Genomic DNA, 17,923 nt, shown 5'->3' on the forward strand with positions numbered 1-17,923 from the left:
TTTTATCACATAAATGAAGTAATTTATAATGGTACTACAGTACCTGAAACCATCAGAAATAAGGTTCACTCAGGATTCTATTGCTGAAAGATTTCAAGACGGCGGGCTTCTGGATGATGCCATATATAATATTCAAGCGGAAGAACTGAGCCCCGGCGATTTTCCACCAATCAAGGTGGTGCGTAAAAATGGAAAATTATATAGTTTTGACAATCGAAGACTATATATTTTTCGTGTATGTGAGTATGAAGGAATCATAGACGAAATACCGGTACAGATGGTAGAAAGCTCGCGACTACGAGAAGATAGATTCACTACGAAAACTGCCCGAGTAACAATTGTTGTTCGGCAGCGGCAGGAAGAAACAAAACCACATTACAGAAAACTCTGGCTGGAGGAGGTCGATGACAGAGGAAATCGAAATCTTCCACCAAGCACATCGAATTATGCTGCTAATCACAACCAGGGTCCAACTACATTTGCTAAAACAGAATATTCACAAAGTCATAAAACTGAATACAAAAATAAAGGTGTCACTACGTATCCAGAAGTCAAAATTTCTACTAATGCTCCAACAGCACAGTCTTCTAATTCAAATGCAAGGACAAACCGCACAATCGCGAATACATATACCACTCGTACGATATCGTCAATATCTTCGTCTTTGCGATCTGAATTATCAATAAATTCTTCAAAACCACTAACATCACGCCCGGCAATTACACCAGCACCAGGAACACGAGAGGTATGTAAGTTTAGTAACAACAATCCACTCTCAATAATAATTTCAATGTCACCTTATTATCTTAGAACGCCGGAATCGCGTAACAGAGTTACGTCACGTCACGTATGTTGTTCTTAAGTAATTGTTGGACACGGGGTATATGTGTCGTTTTGTTCTCAGGCTATGTTGTTGTTGTTTATTTTATTGTTATGCAGAAATTGCTTTTTGCATTCACTAATGGACCATTTGCTTTGAAATTTTCAGTGGTTAGCGAATGTGTTTTTGCTAAAAGGGTATTTATCATTTTTATTCCTCCAAATTTTAAATTCCTGCGGGCTTTATACGTCTATAGCAGGGTGGTCCAAGCTTGTCGACTTGAATTGTAGTTTTTTTTAGTCTTGTTTTAGAAAAGAATATTATAGAATATATAGATAACTAAAATTACGTAAAATACTAATTTTTTTGTGCATCATTTTTAGATAACGGCCTTTACTACACCAACTGTGACTGGATCCGTTGAACGGAAAAAGAAGAGCCGTTTACGGAGATTCTTTGAATACTTGATGGTGTTTCATTTACAATATTTCTTTTAGCCCTATTGTTAATTACTGTACTAAGTATAGAATTTTGTTTATTGGGATGAAACTTGCTTGGTTATTCTTTTTTTCTTCAACTTAAACAGCAAAATTTTTTGACATTGTTCGCATTGTCGTTTCAACAAAACACTTTACAAAAAGGTACTTAGGAGGCAATGATTTATGTGTGTTGTGCCATATCCAATACCGAACACTTCTAAAATATTTAAACAAAATATTCAAACGATGGCATGTAATGTTCGGAAATCGTGAAATTATAATTATTGATATTTATTGCTCTACTATTTATTTAATTCTGCCTAATCACTTCAATTTTGTATATGCTTTGATCATATTTAAATCTTGTATTTGCCTTTCATCGATAATCTCAAACTGTGGGATTGGGATGTATTTTGTAGTTTTCTTACGTAATGAAATCTATCTCTCCTAATTCATTAATCAATCAGACATGCTGATTTGGAGAAATATAGCAACACAAATGACATTAATAGGATGGATGAAGTTGCTTTTCACTGCACAATTTATCAATTTTCGACGCAATAGGTAAAAAGCAAACTCTACCGACAAGTCCGAGTCTGCAAACGTCTCGACCTTTATTTTGCCACTATATTGGTATAAGCTGAAAATGCTGCCTCACACATGTAGTTCGTTGCAAAAGGCGCCTTTTCTCACAGCGATGGATATTCGTCCGCAACGCTCAACCAAAAGGATGCAATGGCTTTTTGATTGAAATCAATCACTGAAGATCGATTAGTAGATTAGACTCATTTCATATCGTTGCAAACCCCCTGTGCAGTCATGACGGACTAGCTCCCCAGTTTAGGAAACACTGCGCTAAAGTACCAAAGTCCAGGGTGTCTCAAAAGTAGGTATACACTTTTAATTTTGATTTGCTGTCCAGGTAACGCTCAGGTATGAAAATTAAAAGTGTATACTTACTTTTGAGCCACAGAGTACTATAGGCATTTAAAAAGTTTGACTTAAATTGTCTGGCGCAGGAGACTTAAATTGTTGAAAGCGCCATATACTTTCATACCACACACACACACTTTTGAGACACCCTGTATTGGGCAGCACGACAAACATAATATAGTCTTCAATTGTCGCATGTGAAAGTTATTCCGTATCACTGAGAACTAATGTCATTCGAAGACAACACGGAAAAAGATGCCAGGGGTTATTATCCGATTCCGAAATTTATGTATCAAATCACGCCTCAATGAAAACAAAGAATTTTCCTCGATATTTTTTAAAATTTATTATTGCACCAGTCGCGCTTGGTTTCGTTTATTCTTTAATACAACTAAAAAGGGTACATCAACTAAGTTGTATGTTTTCTTGAAAATTTGCAAATATCAAGGCCACGTACAATGACCAAGGAGTAAGTAAAACTAAACTCAATGATTAAAGTCATCGGTGGCCAGACCAAACATGGATGAGGCGGTGCTAGCAAATACCGAATGATGCACGTTTTGAAGCAGTTCAGTTTTCTTCAAAACGTGTCAAAGAACAAGAACAACATAACAACAAAACGATCGTTATGTCCACTACGTGTCCAATAAGAAATTGTTTCAAATATTAGATAGCGTCTGGAACCCCAAAGTCAAAGAGGAGTTGACATGCTCTTTGAAATAGTTACAGAACAACAGGTGCGGGACGTTTTGATATATTAAAGTGTATCAGAGCTAACATGAGCCTCAATAATTTTTTTCGGTTCAGAGTTAAGGGTAATATTAAGCTGTGGGGGTATGTTGTGCCAGAATGTATTCTGCTGTTATAGCAGAAATAAACAAGTCAGGCGTGTCGTCGTGTAGGCTACATCAGGTTGTCTACCCAATTACAAAAGATACAATTTACACAAAAGGTAACTCAAGGTGGCTTGGGTAAACAGATACCAAACTCTCGACTCTTGACTTTGGTCTGCTGATTTTACATGAATAAATAGTTGAAGGCAGGGTACCTGATAATCGAAGGCCTGTTAAAATAACAGTTTCTGGCAGCTATCTATGCAGATAATACTGTCGTTAAAGTTTTGAACAATGTGAAAATTACACATGGACGTTTGGAAAATACTAATAGCCTACTACACTTGATTGCGCGTATGTTTAGTATTCTATGAAGTTATCAGAATAAGAACTAGATCATAAGAGCATCAGTAAAATCACATTATATTTACGTTCCCTATAGAACAGGTTCAAAATATCAACTGGAAACTTTAAATTAAAAACGTACAGTCAGTCAACGAGTGAATCACATGCTACTCAGTTATGTTTAAACGTTAAATTATCATATTTATAATATGTTCAATAACCAAATTGTATTTGGCCTTTTTACCAGTGTTGTAAATAAAACGAGCCTTCAAGTTGGGTCACGATACAGTATTTGAATGCAGTTGAGTTTATTGGGTTGTTAGGTTTATAAAGTGGGCTAAATCTGTTTATCAGGTTTCTGACTACAAATTGATTCAAGCCTGGAAATTTGCAACTCATCTCGTACGTTCTAAGCAACTGGCTATATAATTAGCGTGCGTATTGGCATATTGAATATCAGTAAATAGTATTAATTGCTCATTTTAACAAAAAACATCACGGTAATTATCAACACTAAAATAAAAATCTCACTTGAATTAAGTTACACGGGATGAAATAACAGTTATTCGTTATAGATTTTTGATCACATAAATGAAGTAATTTATAATGGTACTACAGTACTTGAGACCATCAGAAATAAGGTTCACTCAGGATTCTATTGCTGGAAGATTTCAAGATGGCGGGCTTCTGAATGATACCATATATAATATTCAAAAGGGACTGCTGAGCCCAGACAATTTTCCACATATCAATGTGGTGCGCAAAAATGGAAAATTATATAGTTTTGACAATCGAAGACTATATATTTTTCGTGTATGTGAGTATGAAGGAATCATAGAAAAAATACCAGTACGTCTGGTAGAAAGCTGGAGACTGCGAGAAGATAGATTTACTACAGAGAATGACGGGGTAACACTTCGTGTTAGGCAAGGAGGAACAAAACAACATTACAGAAAACCCTGGCTGCAGGAGCTCGATGATAGAGGAAACCGAAATCTTCCGCCAAGCACGTCGAATTATGTTGTTAAGCACAACCAGATTCCGACTATATTTGGTAATATAGATTCTTTACAAAGTCATAAAACTGGATACACAAATCATGATTACATTCCGTACCCAGAAGTCAAAACTTCTACTAAAGCTCCAACAGCACAGTCTTCCAATTTAAATGCAAGGACAAATATACATCAAAATACGTTTACGACAATCCCGGATACACATAGGCCTACCACTCGTAAAAAAACGTCAAGATCTTCATCTTTGCGATCTGAATTATCAAAATATTCTCCAAAACAACAAACATCAAGACCAAAGATTACTCCAGCACCACAAAAAGCACGGGAGGTATGTAAACTCGATAAGGCTATCTAGTATCTAGTCTCAATAGTAATCTAAATTCCATCTCAATATCCTGAAATGCAGAAAGCGCGTAACAGATGTACGTCTCCTATGCTATCCATAGTTTTTTTATTAAATGAAGCGCAGCAACACATAAAAGTCACAAGCTCGGATATCATCAATTTTACAAGCAATTGAGGATTGACTTTAATTGAAACAGTTCAAAACAAGTAATTATCTTATTCTATTCTAATGGAGTGCACGAATTAACAATCAATTCGAGTACAGTGACTGTAAAGTTTTGCATGGCTTCTTTGCCGTAATGACAGAAAAATTACTACTTATGTCAAATGTTAATGTATATAAATGATATATTATCTGACATATGGAGAAAGTCCTTAAGTCCCATATTCATACATAAATACACGACAAAATTACCTGACTGAATCTTTATAAAAACATAACCAAACGTTATCGGCATTGACATATTAGTTTATATACAAGGATGGTTATATATTCCCAACCGCTATTCGAGTAGCCTCGTCCGCAGTGGCCGCAATTCATACACCTTTGCATTAATATATCCCTGTCGAAGCGGATCCGGATGTCTAAACGGAATCGTTTCGGATATCTAGTTTTGAAGCCCTTTCATCTTAAGTTGTTTCTCTAACCATGCACGATTGATTGAGCTGGGAATTTTCCTTGAGTTTCATGTCAAAAAATATTTTCAGTCATCTCGCGAGATGCTCAAAAATTGCATATGCAGTTATACTTGAGACTTCAATTTGGAGTTAGTTTTCATACTTTTGAGCAAAAAATCAGACTTTGCTTTGAGTAATTGTTATTCATACACTTTGTGAATCTGTTGTTGTTATGTTTTAATTCCCGTATTTGTCATTATTTCATCTATGCAATCTATTTTAAAAATAAAGTTAATGATAATTTAAGAATACTATAGTATAACTATAGACTATAGAGCATAGAATGCATAGATATATACCTAAAATTACGTGAAGTACTTATTTTCACTGTGCATCGTTTTTAGATAACCGCCCCGACTACACGAACTGTGACTGGATCAGTTGATAACGCTGAACAGAAAAAGAAGAGCCGTTTACGGAGATTCTTTGAATGCCTATGCTGCTGCCGTCCCCAGGAATAAAATCACATCCAGCGTGATTCTTGTACGAATGCAAATTAACAATTTTAGTATAATGTTGCAGTTAATATATTTCTCATGGCACTATGGATAATTGATATAGATATAATAGGTGTTCATCGTTTATTCTTTCTTCAATTTAAACAGCACTATTTTCTGACATGGATTCGCATCTTTACTTCCAACGAAATACTACACAGAAAGTGTATTATGACTTATGAGTGATGTGTGTTGTGATGATTTAAATGTTGTCTCATATTTCCCCGAAGCACTTCTTAATTTTAAATCAAATATTGTCAGAAACAAAGCACGCAAATATAGAGTATAATACCGGATACGCGCTATGCATTTAATTTACATCCCGCATATTTGCAGTATGAACAACTTTTTGAATATTTTTCATTTAATTATGTGTACAAAAATGATTTAGTACGAATGAAAACATGTAAGGATGTATATAGTTTTGATGGTGAGAAGAAATTTCTTCGAAACATGTAGATTATATCACCGATGGCATGAAATGTCTTAAAATCGTGAAATTATAATAATTGATATTTATTGCTTCACTATTCATATAATTCTGTTAAAGCACTTCAATTATATGTTTCAATGATATTGAAATCTTGTATTTTCACGACATTGATAATCTTGAACTGTGGGATTGAGATGTAGAGCATGCCTTGATTACATTTTAGTCATGCTAAACCGATGCTAATTGTTCGTGATTAATAAATAATGGCATTTTAAAGTTTTCTTGCGTAATGAAATTTTTCTTTCCAAAATCCATTGCTCAACCAGGCATTTGCAGATTTCGAGAAATATTGCGCGACAAAAATCGATTGTCCACAATCTTGTTTGTACCCAACAAAATGCGTATGCTTACAAGTATTGCCGTATTGTTTCATAATACTGATGTTCAAATTTCAAAGTTTGATGTACCGGGCTGATATTGAGTCTAGTCAACAAACATGATTTCATGTCTGTCGAAGTTTGGTAATGCACAAAGAAAATTTGAGACAGTATGACTGCATATTGTGATTTTATATTTAATATACATTCAATACATGCAGGTACGAAAACTGTCACAAATCGTCGCAGGATTGACAAAAACAGCATAAATAATGTACGCAGCATTGACATAATTTTCTCTCTTGGGACATATCCAGCAAACTCTTTTCATCGTCTTGCGAATCCTGCTGAAAATATCAAATTTCAAAAATTTTAGATACACAAGAAGACTGGTGTCTTTATTTAATATTCAACTGACTTTTCAGTTTTTGAATAAGAAAATACATAATCATTTCGTTACCATCAAATGATAACCAAGTTGGGCAATGGGTTACCTCAATTGAAAAGTTGCTATTGAAAGTATTTTGCCTTTATTTGAAGTCTAGTATCATTTTGTGAACAGCATATATTTTTGCATCTTTTAAGTCACAATATTTCACAAAATATGCATAAAAATCGTCCTATGTTTTAGGAATCAGAAACATAGAAAATAAAAAAATATGCTCACTTTTTGAAATGAGTGGAAATGTTGTACTGAATCATCTCGAGGTGAAGAAGGTGTACGTTTTAATACGGTTTTACGACCTACTTTTGGAGAAAAAGTCCATTCATCGCTCCAATGAGGGAAAACTTGTCCTTTGTTTTGAAACTCAATAATTTTCCCTTCGCGATCAGGTGATATAATACTTAAATCAAAATCGCACGGACTTGCGACAATAACTGAAATATAGTCTAAAGCACCAAAGTATTGGGCAGCACGAAAAACATATAGTCTTCTATTGTCGCATGTGTAATATATTCCCTTTAGGTTGAAAACTCTCATAGGTGCAACATTTTCCGGATTAGTGCTTCCTTTTAGTATGTTTTGTAAAGTTGTGTTGCAATCTAAGCCGTTATCAAAAGTACTTTGTATCTTCTGGGTTGTGAACCGAACAAGAGAAGGCTGTAAGATCTTGTATCTAACCATATTCTTAATATAAGTAATGAATTTTCCTTTTTTATTGACGACTTGACTTGATTCCACCTGCGCTGACTTGCATAGCACTAACGTAATGGCTGAATACCAGGTTAAAAAAATATGCACAAATCGATACTCAAACAAGGCACATTCACTATCAATTTCTTGCAATAAAACGTTATTGACAAACGGTATATTATGTCGTTTTATTTGATCTAACGCGCCTAACGATGCTATAAACGTTCGCATTATTAAGAATTATACTACAGTTCACAGGATAGCTGAGCCACTTGCTTGTGCGTGTACTCCGTATTATTATTTACATATACATACTGAGATGAATTCATATTATTGAATCTTTTAAAACTATATCATGTTTTTACAAGAAAACTTATTCGTGAGACATTATATTGCTGGCCAAAATTAAAAATCCAATCGACTCATAAAGTCCAAATACATTCGATACTAAATCGTCGTTCGACGAGTTCGAATACCAGGAGAAAGATTTCAGGCTTTAATATTCGATTTCACAGAGCATCATTCATACAGTGATAATTTCTTGGTAATAAATTTCAATATTTACGCAACCCCAATCTCTACAAATAATAGGTGTGTTCGCCGACCTGTTCTGCATCTGCGCCATATCTGATTTACAAATACTGATTAATATATACTTTACCTATGTGCTTATCAATAATGCGTCGCTATCTAAAATCAACACATCTTTATATTGTTTGTAATACATATTCATGACATTTCAAACAAAACGGTTTCTAACATCATGATATTTAGCATGATGTCTATGCGAACTATAATCAAAGTGAAATGCTTTCTACCCCTTATTCAAGAACTAGCTATTTTAGACAGGAAGACGGGTAGGAAGGTAAATGGTTAATAATTAAAAAACTTAAGCCACAAATGCCTAACGTCATTATGTCATTTTTAGGAATGAATTACACGTTTTGGCATGTATTTATTTGAACACACAATATTTGTTCACACACAGGGCGAAATTATTAAAGTATATAACCATGTTGAAATATGTTTTGCAAACTTCTTGTTGTAGAAGTAAAACTAGATCTATCGATTTCATACCAGATCAGATGAAATGATCGTAATTACAAAAGGTATCGATGAATACTAGTCTTCTTTATTTTTGTTTCCACAGCCATGGCCAAGAAACACATTTAAAAATTGTCGACAACCAGTTAGCTACAAGTGTCATTCATACCTACTCGCTCTAAAGTGATAACTAAATCTGCTGCAGATAAATTTTAAAACAGCTGTGCTAAATCCAACGCTGCTAAAGATTTGCGTCGTGAAAATGAGACCATAACTAAGAGTTTCGGCTGAATGCAAACCCATCACAACTCACGGCGTTCTGCGTAATTATTCATAAACGTTGCCGCGGGGATAACTCGAACTGTCTCGAATGAAAATGGCAAATTACTCGTGGAGCGAGACAAATTGACACATATAGGAAGTTGTGTGCTATGGATGAATGCACAAAGTACCCATTGGTGCAAAAGTAAATATGTACCGATGGCAAGATTTCTCATATTGATTGGTGTAACACAGTGGTTCTTAAACTGGGTTCGATCGAACCCCTGGGGTTCGGTGAAGCTGTTCCAGGGGTGCGACGAAGGTGCTCTGAAACAGTTGAATATTATGAGACTTTTTTTATCACCCTGCATACTAATTATGCAAATATAACTATAGTTCATGATGACTAATTACTAATGACTTGAACAATTGAATGAAACAATTAATTGGTGTACCCCTATTCATATTCTACCGTACTAATAAAATTTAACTCAATTTTACGGATAAATCGAAGATAGGCAGTAATTGTACATGAATGAATGCAAAATCATAGCGTGTTTGAATTTCACTAGGTGATAAAGTTGCGACAAGGAATAGTTTATCGCAGAGCTTTATCCTAAATTATTATGATCCATTCAGGACAACCTCGATATGGCGCCGAATTAATCCTATCTCTATTTCTGTAAAATAAAACAATTGGCAAACGATTTTATTCGCATTTCAGCGCAGTTTAAAGTTTGAGAACAAATTGCTTGTACTACCAACGTTTATGGGGTATATAATCATCTTTCGGATTTTCAAAGTTATTTTTTATCAGTTTTCGCCGGTTCACCCGCATAACTTATACAACAAAAACCATCTGCTCTTTCTGCCGCCAACGCCATTGTGACAAAACAATGGTTATTCCCACATGGTTATTGATATCTAAGGTTTCATCACAATATGCAATTCAAGAGTCCTGCTGCACACTAACACAAATATATTTCTGTAACGTTTCGTCTGACCAAAATCAGACTTCCTCAGACAAGCAGTTTACAACAATGACATCACCATGTTCATATTCTATAACCTTGCAAGAATTAGCTTCCGCTTTATGACGTTACGGTATGGCTTCTAACTTCAACCGTTCAGTACAATGGGGTTCGGCGGGAGCTTGCAGAACAGCGCAGGGGTTCGGCAGGCTCACAAAGTTTAAGAACCACTGGGTAACAGAAAGACTTATTTGCAAACTTTCAAGTACGGGGAATCGATATTTATATTCATTTTTACGCTTTATTGATTTTGTAAAATATTAATAACTTGTGTTAGAGTCATAACCATAGACAGATATGTAAGGGCATAACGTCATTTTTAAAACGGCTTCGATTTCAAATTTTATCTTCTCTTAGGTGGCAGAAGCACATCGCTTAAAACAAGACGCCAAAATTTATTCAACACCATCTTGTGTTGGAAGCGAAATCATTCAATAAAAAATATAAAAATCTGGGATTTGACTTAGGTCTCGTCCACGTAACATTTTTAAATCATAACTTCGTACCGACTATAACCTGTGGTCAGGAACTTATTATTTATGCGCAGTATATAACGACCACCGCATAGTACATTTTTCCCCGCTTAGTTTGTAAATCATGTATACAAACTCTACCTTGTAGGGTTTATGCAAACGTATTTATCCTCCCTACACCGGCGGACCCTTCACGTGACCCTCAGATGACATGTATTCTCGAAACGGACTTGTGTCCGAACTTAACTAGCAGCCAAGTTCTAATTTATGCTTGGATTTACATAATACATAGAAAGCAGGTTTATTTACATAAAATCAATCAAGTCAATAATTAATTACTAGATACTGGAATTGCTGAAAATAAATATTCGAATATCAGACCAACTGACTTTACATGCGTGCTAGGTAAAAGTGACATTTGGATATAGATTGCCGGAACAATCGCACCACATCATGAAACATACTTTGGCCAAATTTTAGAATGTCTGCTTTAAAATCTCATTCATATCAGTACAGTTAACACACTGGCAGGGCAAGCTTGTTGTAAATAAAGACATGAAATCACTCGAAATGAATGAAGCTATAAATCTCAGGCCTCGTATCTTTATTTTGTTTCATGTCATGGAAGATTGCAAATCTTCAAGTCACACGTTAATTTATTTTTAATATAGAAGATGCTTGACTGATAACAGGCTTATGATAATTCTCTTAGTTTTCTTTACTTAGAAAATACAAAAACATTCTAAGACTAGAAAGAGTTAAACCACGCTTATTTTCGCGCAAAAAGCAATATTTTACTAGACATCATATCAAACAGATTTGGGTATTTAGCAAGATTATTGGATTAAGAAATTGTATATTTAAAGCAATATATTCATTTTTAGTCGAAATGGTGGTGGTGATGGCAGCTTTAAGGCTTACTCTACATATTATTTTTGGAACTCCTGACGTATGTAAACCAAGATGGCGGACACCGGAACGTAGTATGTCTACCAGGTTAGGGCTATGCCATAATTTTATTCCAATTTTCCTTATTTTAGTTCTATTACGAGTTCGGGTACTAGCCAAGTGACTCCCGAAGTATTTGTACCCGAAATTATGGCCTAGCCCTAACCTGGTACAAATAATATGTTCCGATGTCCGCCATCTCAGTCCACATACTTCGGGTGTATACTTTATTTTATTCTGGTTTCCCCGTGCCTCAATGACCTACATGAAACTGTTTTTAAAATTGTTGTTATTATTTTACGGCTTTTAGGTGAGTTTTACAAGACTTAAAACTTCCGTTTTGGAAATTAAATTTGATCCTTTGTTTGGAGTACATGTCATCACCCGTATGTATTCAATTTCTTGTGAGGTTCGTGGTTCAGAAAATCGAATGCTTGACTGGAATAGTTTCCGCAATACAATTTCAATCGCAATACAATTTTTAAAATTATTATTAAAAAAAATTGAAAATAATTTTTTTGTGGATTGATTGACTATATGCTAATATGGAAGGTTCATATTTTCAGTTGAAACAACGAACCAACGCAACGGATCATAATATTTGACATACTTCAGCGTAGACTTTATCGGAAAATTATCTAATTGAAAGTCGAAACGAGAATTTTTGATGCTAATTTGTAAATATTCTATGTCAAATTTTAACTTATGAAATTGAGAAATGTTTCAATACTATTTTCATAATATAATTATAATAGTAACATTCGTGCAAAAGAAAATAATGACAAAAATGAATTTGAAAAATGATTGGTATAATATATAGTTGCTAATACACCTTTAATTTATAATAAACTTTTATATCGTGAAGTATGCTATAAAGCGCAGATTTATCGAGGTTTTGGAAGTCAATTTTTTATTTACAAATTCCAGAGATTATATTTATGAATATCAAAATCCAAACTGCACCACTGCCAATCGATAATGTCGGGGTGCAACAGAAATCCCCACTATGAAACGCCATACACGTGTCCTTGAACTTTAAACTCCGTAAGGTAAAGACATTCCAATAGAGACATTCGGTTGAAACTTGATGCTGCATATTGACATTTCTCGATATGGCGGATGGAATTTGAAATGTCATAAACATGGTGTCCGGTTACTTAAAACATTGGTGCATATACTGAGGTATTCAGTTTGGATTGCACATCACGTCTCAACCGCAAGTAGATTTAGTTTCCAAATAAGATCAGTTAATGCGATGTTTCGGCGACTTCGTTCTTACGGTTATTAGATTAAGTCACTTAGGGGTTCGTCAACAAAAAAGATCTGAAACAGGAAAATATATTTTTATACAAATGGTATCGTTGGCCGTTGCTGCATTACTCACATTTGATCGATTAGTTTGCTTTTGAGAACAAACGTATAGTTTTGTTTTGAATACTTATCAGAAATACCGTCAGCAGCAGTCCAAATGTTGTGGTTTTCTGATACGGGAAACAGGCCTTGTTTTGACTTATGTGTAACTAAAGCTGTGCTTTGAAATTTTTGACATGTTGGAAATATTTTGTTTGATAAACTTTTCGTGTCTTTGAAGTTTATTGTTTATGTGTGCAAAAATCGTACAGGCCTAAAATCAATGTGTTTTAAATGCTTTCATCAAATCCCACTAAAGTCAGATTCAGAGATTTGTTTAAATTAAAAAAATACATTAACTCTGTTCATAACTACGTGAGTCAAGAGGAAGCCAACTATGTCAGACAATTGTGATATTTTAATTTGTTTAATTCCATCCATTTTAAATTATTACCCTAGTAAGTTATAAGAAAATGATCAATTATCATCTGATCAAGTGAGGCTCAAGCACGAACGTTAACACATTTTCACTACTGTGTAAAAACGCGTAAATAGAAATATTCTACGCAGAAAAGATTGTCGTAAATAAAAATAATTATTTTCTCCCGGGAAACTCCTATTTATTTATCCAAAAGAATCAATACTGTAACAATTGCAGTTTGGAATGTTTATTCAAGCAAAACAACATGATTGATTCAACAAGAAAATGAATATAAAAAAAAAACATTAGTGCAATAGGTATGGTCGACTATATTTCAAGTCAACTAACGTGTAACAAAATTGTCACTAGTCGAAGTAGGATCATTAGGAAAGAGCAAGTATTTATTTTGTGACACTTGTATAATTAATAATGTTATAATCTTAATTAAATTTAGTGGCAACAGATTACCAATAACATTATTTTGCGGTCTGAATATGATTCCTACAGATTAAACAAGTCTAAATTTCATGACTTCAATAAGAAGTGGGTCGTTATTGTTTATACAGGTTGGACTATGTTTACAGCTATTATGACTTACTACCCACCTGCCTATATATATTGCTACTTGGCGCATTAATCGCCTGTCTATGCATCAGACTAAGATTATCAACTTATTATATGATCATTCTTCTATTCTACAGCGCTATAAATCTAGGTTTTTGGTCGTGGATCACACAACTTTGTCAGTTATAGATTATAATGAACAAAAAACACAGATAATCGGAAAATCGGAAAACAAGAATAATATTAATAAAGAAATAAGTGGAACTTAAACACATAAAGAAAAAGAAAAATGAAAGTACTGTTTTGCAGTTCTTTTTAGAAAACACTCAATACATATTTTCGATCAATATTGTGTGGTTAATATATGTGGTGACGATGACTACGGAAAGTGCAGATTGTTCTTCAGAATTCGTGGTCTTGGATAAAACATGTTTCAGGAAATTACCAGTATTGTAGATGAATTATTGAGACCTTTCTATTAATGCAAAACTCTGTACGTAATTCAATCCAAATGCTTCGGAATAACAGCAAAATGGGTGATTTCCATTCCAATACTTCGCTTTATGTCTCCTTGTTGTAAAGCTCCGGTCATTAAATAACCGTTTTGTATATCACTTTGCGAAATTCTGGCAGATAAATGAAGTTTAAAATCTGGAGTGTCTAGTCTTTTAAAACGACCGGTGATTGTCAAAGTACCGTCGCGATTTTGGGAGATCCTTGCAACCGCGGAATGGGTCTGTGTTCCACCGGCGCAGCTTTCAACCACCGTACAATATCTCTTCCACCATCTGAGAATAAAAATTATTAAGAGATGAATGAGTGCGCTGCATTTATTTAGTTTTGCACTTGTTATTCGCTATCAATTGAGCTCATATAAACTAAAAATGAAATGAATTAAATAAATTTATGTTACTCGATGTGAAAATCTTCAAAAACACTGCTTTTTAATTTCCAATGCATTTATTTTTATAGAAGAATAAAGAAAGGGAATAAATTTTTAATATACCTGTTCAACTTTATTGTCCATTGCACTGTCTTTGCATTTTTCGCCCATTCCTCTTCTGGATAAAGTAGAACTTTCGCAGTTGTACATTTCGTCCCACTAAGTATTGTATTACATTTTTCATTTGCAGCGCAATATTGCTCGTATGTACTTTTAAATAATTCACTTTTATTATCGTAAGGTGTCGGGTAAAATTTTTCGTCAATATTTTCAACTATTCCAGTAACCCCTAGATCGTAATGCACCGTTGCAAGACAAAGGTCGATTTCTTGGGTGGTGGAGTGATGACATTCAGAATCACTTTCCGATTTTAGACTCTCGAGGCTATTTTTATGACGACGAAAATTGTTTATTTTCGATTTTCTATATTCTTTCTTCTTTTTAAAACAGTCTATTTCTAGTCTTGCGTGTCCCATGTCACAATGCTCTGGCACGTGATAACTGAATTCATCGAGTGCCGATATTTCTCCATATCGTCTTGAAATTCGATCCGATATTTGATCAAAAACTCCCATTGTAATTATTGTGATTTTTTGCTTTTGTCAGATGCAGATTTAAAAGTGAAAAAAGTATAAAAATAAATCTAAAGAATAGAATATATGAGATTACAAATTTAGACATGAAATGTTGATATGTTTCATTCACGTTGAAGTCCTGAATAAATTTATGAGAATTGATATCCCAAAGTGCTATCCAGTCAAATAATAATAAGCATGCTACAGAATAATACAGAAATCAAATAACATCAAAATTTTGAAATGAATATATCTCAAAACAAAGTTTATTTCAGTGTCCGACAACCATATCATCTTCAATTCTCTCTCAGTATAACATCTGACTTTCCACAAACATTCATTCATTTCATGTAAAATTACCAATGCAATTTTACATGACAAAATCTATTATTGTCTAAAAGCAATTGACCGACTAACTCAACAGCAAACACTTAACATTAACTAGTTGTAAAAATAAATCAAAAGGCATTGAAATAATACAAAAATCTAAATTTACAGCACAAACCGTTTATGGCGTATATTCGGCGCAAAACTGAACTGATTTCAAGATATATATTCTACATTTATTATGCACCGATTTGATTAAATTGAACCGTCGTGGAATCAGTCGCCAGCAAATTAAAAGCACGCCTTCCAGCTGCTATTCCCCAAAGTTTACAGGCAAATCTGCAACACTTCTTCCGGGCCTTAGATAGTGATCAACTGCTAGATTCGAGATCAGTCGCAAAATTCAGAAATAAAGTGGAGAAAAAATCAATGTTTACTTCTCTCACATTTGCCTTAGTTTCTCTCTTCTATTGCTTTCGTTGGACACGGAGATAGTGAAGTAAACTGGCAGCCAAAGTTATTATGGCATATAAATGGGCAGTATTTTTCTTCTCTGGCAACTCTGTCAACTCGTCATCCAATCTTTTTAAAACATCACGATCATTTCCAAAAATGTACTTTAACTGAACTCAACAAACATCTGTGAATGTGGTACATTTTAGCATGCATTTTATTTTCGACGATTTATTCATTATTCAGCGCGGACAATCAAAAGTTCGTCCTCTATAAATCTACATAATTTTTCATATCAGGCATGTATTTTCTTCATATATTATTTTGTCATTCTATCTACAATCTAACTTAATGCTCTAAGATCATCGCTATGTGAGTATGGCTATACTAAACTATTCCAATTCCTCTCTGTTCACGATATATTATATCTCAAGCAACTACCATAGCTTCTTAATCTAATTCTTCCTAAACTACATGTTTTGGAATGATGTAGCTTAATCATCAACATAACAACCTCTCTAATAAACTGTAAGATTTGTCTTATTAGACCATAGAGAATCAGAAAATCAATGACTGTAATAAAGCATTCCCGTACATCGAAAAGAATCTCTAATTAGAAGCGATATTTCGCGTTCCGTCTCAAATATTGATTTAGTCGTAAATTTGCTAGGGATTTTTGAGAAATCGTTTATTGTAAATTTATAACGAAAAGTATGGCGACCCGCGAAATCGAATTTATACAAGCGAATCATTCGCCAAACACTTTCTTAAGACTCTTTCTCACTTCCACCGTATGGTATTATTCCTGAAGCAATCCAGCACCCACATGCAATCATTTACAGATCATGAGCTACGGCTGAACTAAACAGCATTTTTAACAGACAAATACTGCCTCAGTATACATAACATGACTCTCGTGTTGATCCATTTACTGCAAGAGCAAGGGCAAAACCAATATTTTTTATTTTAGAAAAGGTAATGTAATGTTCGACTCCCTGGGGGCCTATAACAGGTGATGTGCTGCCAGATACGCTTCGCTTTATTGGGCATGAAATCTGATGTCTTTACCACGTCCATGGATGAAAAGTTCTTTTTCTGTTTATCATAAGCATGGCCTAACCCTGGAACAGTGAACAGGGGCACAAATCGATTTCGGAATCTTATCGGAAAAGAGAAAAATAATTTTTAACAAAATACAAAATAGAAAACGGAGTCTTGCTCTGGCAAAACAGGGCGAGCAAACTTCGAATTATCTTCATAAATAAATTGCTTGTTAGTATTTACATTTTTATGTACATTTCACATATGGTCCAGTATATGCGACGAAACAAAGGAAAAATTAATAAGTTCTGTGCACGTCGAACAATAAATACCTCGATAATAATAAATATAACTAAAACCGATTTCGAAGCGATTTTTCACATGCAAGCTCAAGATTGAAAACGTTTAAAGGATTTTAAAACCTGTGATCGTACCAGTATTGACAAAAATGTAAGATCTTTCATAATGAGCGTGTTATAGACACTATTACACTTTGTATACTATGTGACCCTCAGGAGAATAATTCCGTACCTTCCGACATATGGAATATTACACCTGGTATATTATATATGCATGGAATAATTTTACCTCTACGTCTCAG

The 17,923-nt window shown here is 34.3% G+C and overlaps 4 protein-coding genes across 5 annotated transcripts; 2 read left to right on the top strand and 2 right to left on the bottom strand.

Annotated features, from left to right (window-relative positions):
- Positions 1-1,565, top strand: LOC144429973 (uncharacterized). The gene is made up of 2 exons (XM_078118226.1): positions 1-745; positions 1,204-1,565. Exons 1-2 carry the CDS (start codon positions 29-31, stop codon positions 1,315-1,317), a joined length of 831 nt encoding a protein of 276 aa, XP_077974352.1. The 5' UTR covers positions 1-28; the 3' UTR covers positions 1,318-1,565.
- A 1,733-nt stretch (positions 1,566-3,298) lies between these two features.
- On the top strand, positions 3,299-6,987 carry LOC120347904 (uncharacterized). Its single transcript, XM_078118061.1, has 2 exons — positions 3,299-4,754; positions 5,794-6,987. Exons 1-2 carry the CDS (start codon positions 4,017-4,019, stop codon positions 5,908-5,910), a joined length of 855 nt encoding a protein of 284 aa, XP_077974187.1. The 5' UTR covers positions 3,299-4,016; the 3' UTR covers positions 5,911-6,987.
- Positions 6,930-9,302, bottom strand: LOC120348066 (uncharacterized). 2 transcript variants are annotated; one of them, XM_039418181.2, is made up of 2 exons: positions 7,424-9,302; positions 6,930-7,100 (listed from the first exon to the last, which is right to left on the bottom strand). In XM_039418181.2, the coding sequence occupies exons 1-2, from the start codon at positions 8,120-8,122 to the stop codon at positions 6,990-6,992; spliced, it is 810 nt and encodes a 269-aa protein (XP_039274115.2). In that variant the 5' UTR covers positions 8,123-9,302; the 3' UTR covers positions 6,930-6,989. The 2 variants fall into 2 exon arrangements, with proteins under 2 accessions (XP_039274115.2, XP_039274114.2); XM_039418180.2 differs by having other exon boundaries at positions 6,930-7,103; positions 7,424-9,300.
- Positions 9,303-13,650: 4,348 nt separating this feature from the next.
- Positions 13,651-17,470, bottom strand: LOC120347569 (uncharacterized). Its single transcript, XM_039417595.2, has 2 exons — positions 14,990-17,470; positions 13,651-14,771 (listed from the first exon to the last, which is right to left on the bottom strand). Exons 1-2 carry the CDS (start codon positions 15,499-15,501, stop codon positions 14,486-14,488), a joined length of 798 nt encoding a protein of 265 aa, XP_039273529.2. The 5' UTR covers positions 15,502-17,470; the 3' UTR covers positions 13,651-14,485.
- Positions 17,471-17,923: the final 453 nt, after the last annotated feature.

The sequence above is a fragment of the Styela clava genome, chromosome 11 (assembly GCF_964204865.1).
Source record: "Styela clava chromosome 11, kaStyClav1.hap1.2, whole genome shotgun sequence".
Lineage (NCBI taxonomy): Eukaryota > Metazoa > Chordata > Ascidiacea > Stolidobranchia > Styelidae > Styela > Styela clava.

What these genes read in the sequence shown, in the direction of transcription:
- LOC120347569 (XM_039417595.2), bottom strand. Translation starts at nt 15,501, where the DNA reads ATGGGAGTTTTTGATCAAATATCGGATCGAATTTCAAGACGATATGGA. An exon ending in TGGACAATAAAGTTGAACAG is followed by an intron (nt 14,772 to 14,989) that starts GTATATTAAAAA and finishes TTTTATTCTCAG; the next exon opens with ATGGTGGAAGAGATATTGTA.
- LOC120347904 (XM_078118061.1), top strand. Translation starts at nt 4,017, where the DNA reads ATGGTACTACAGTACTTGAGACCATCAGAAATAAGGTTCACTCAGGAT. An exon ending in CACCACAAAAAGCACGGGAG is followed by an intron (nt 4,755 to 5,793) that starts GTATGTAAACTC and finishes CATCGTTTTTAG; the next exon opens with ATAACCGCCCCGACTACACG.
- LOC120348066 (XM_039418180.2), bottom strand. Translation starts at nt 8,122, where the DNA reads ATGCGAACGTTTATAGCATCGTTAGGCGCGTTAGATCAAATAAAACGA. An exon ending in ATTTCCACTCATTTCAAAAA is followed by an intron (nt 7,104 to 7,423) that starts GTGAGCATATTT and finishes TGATATTTTCAG; the next exon opens with CAGGATTCGCAAGACGATGA.
- LOC144429973 (XM_078118226.1), top strand. Translation starts at nt 29, where the DNA reads ATGGTACTACAGTACCTGAAACCATCAGAAATAAGGTTCACTCAGGAT. An exon ending in CAGCACCAGGAACACGAGAG is followed by an intron (nt 746 to 1,203) that starts GTATGTAAGTTT and finishes CATCATTTTTAG; the next exon opens with ATAACGGCCTTTACTACACC.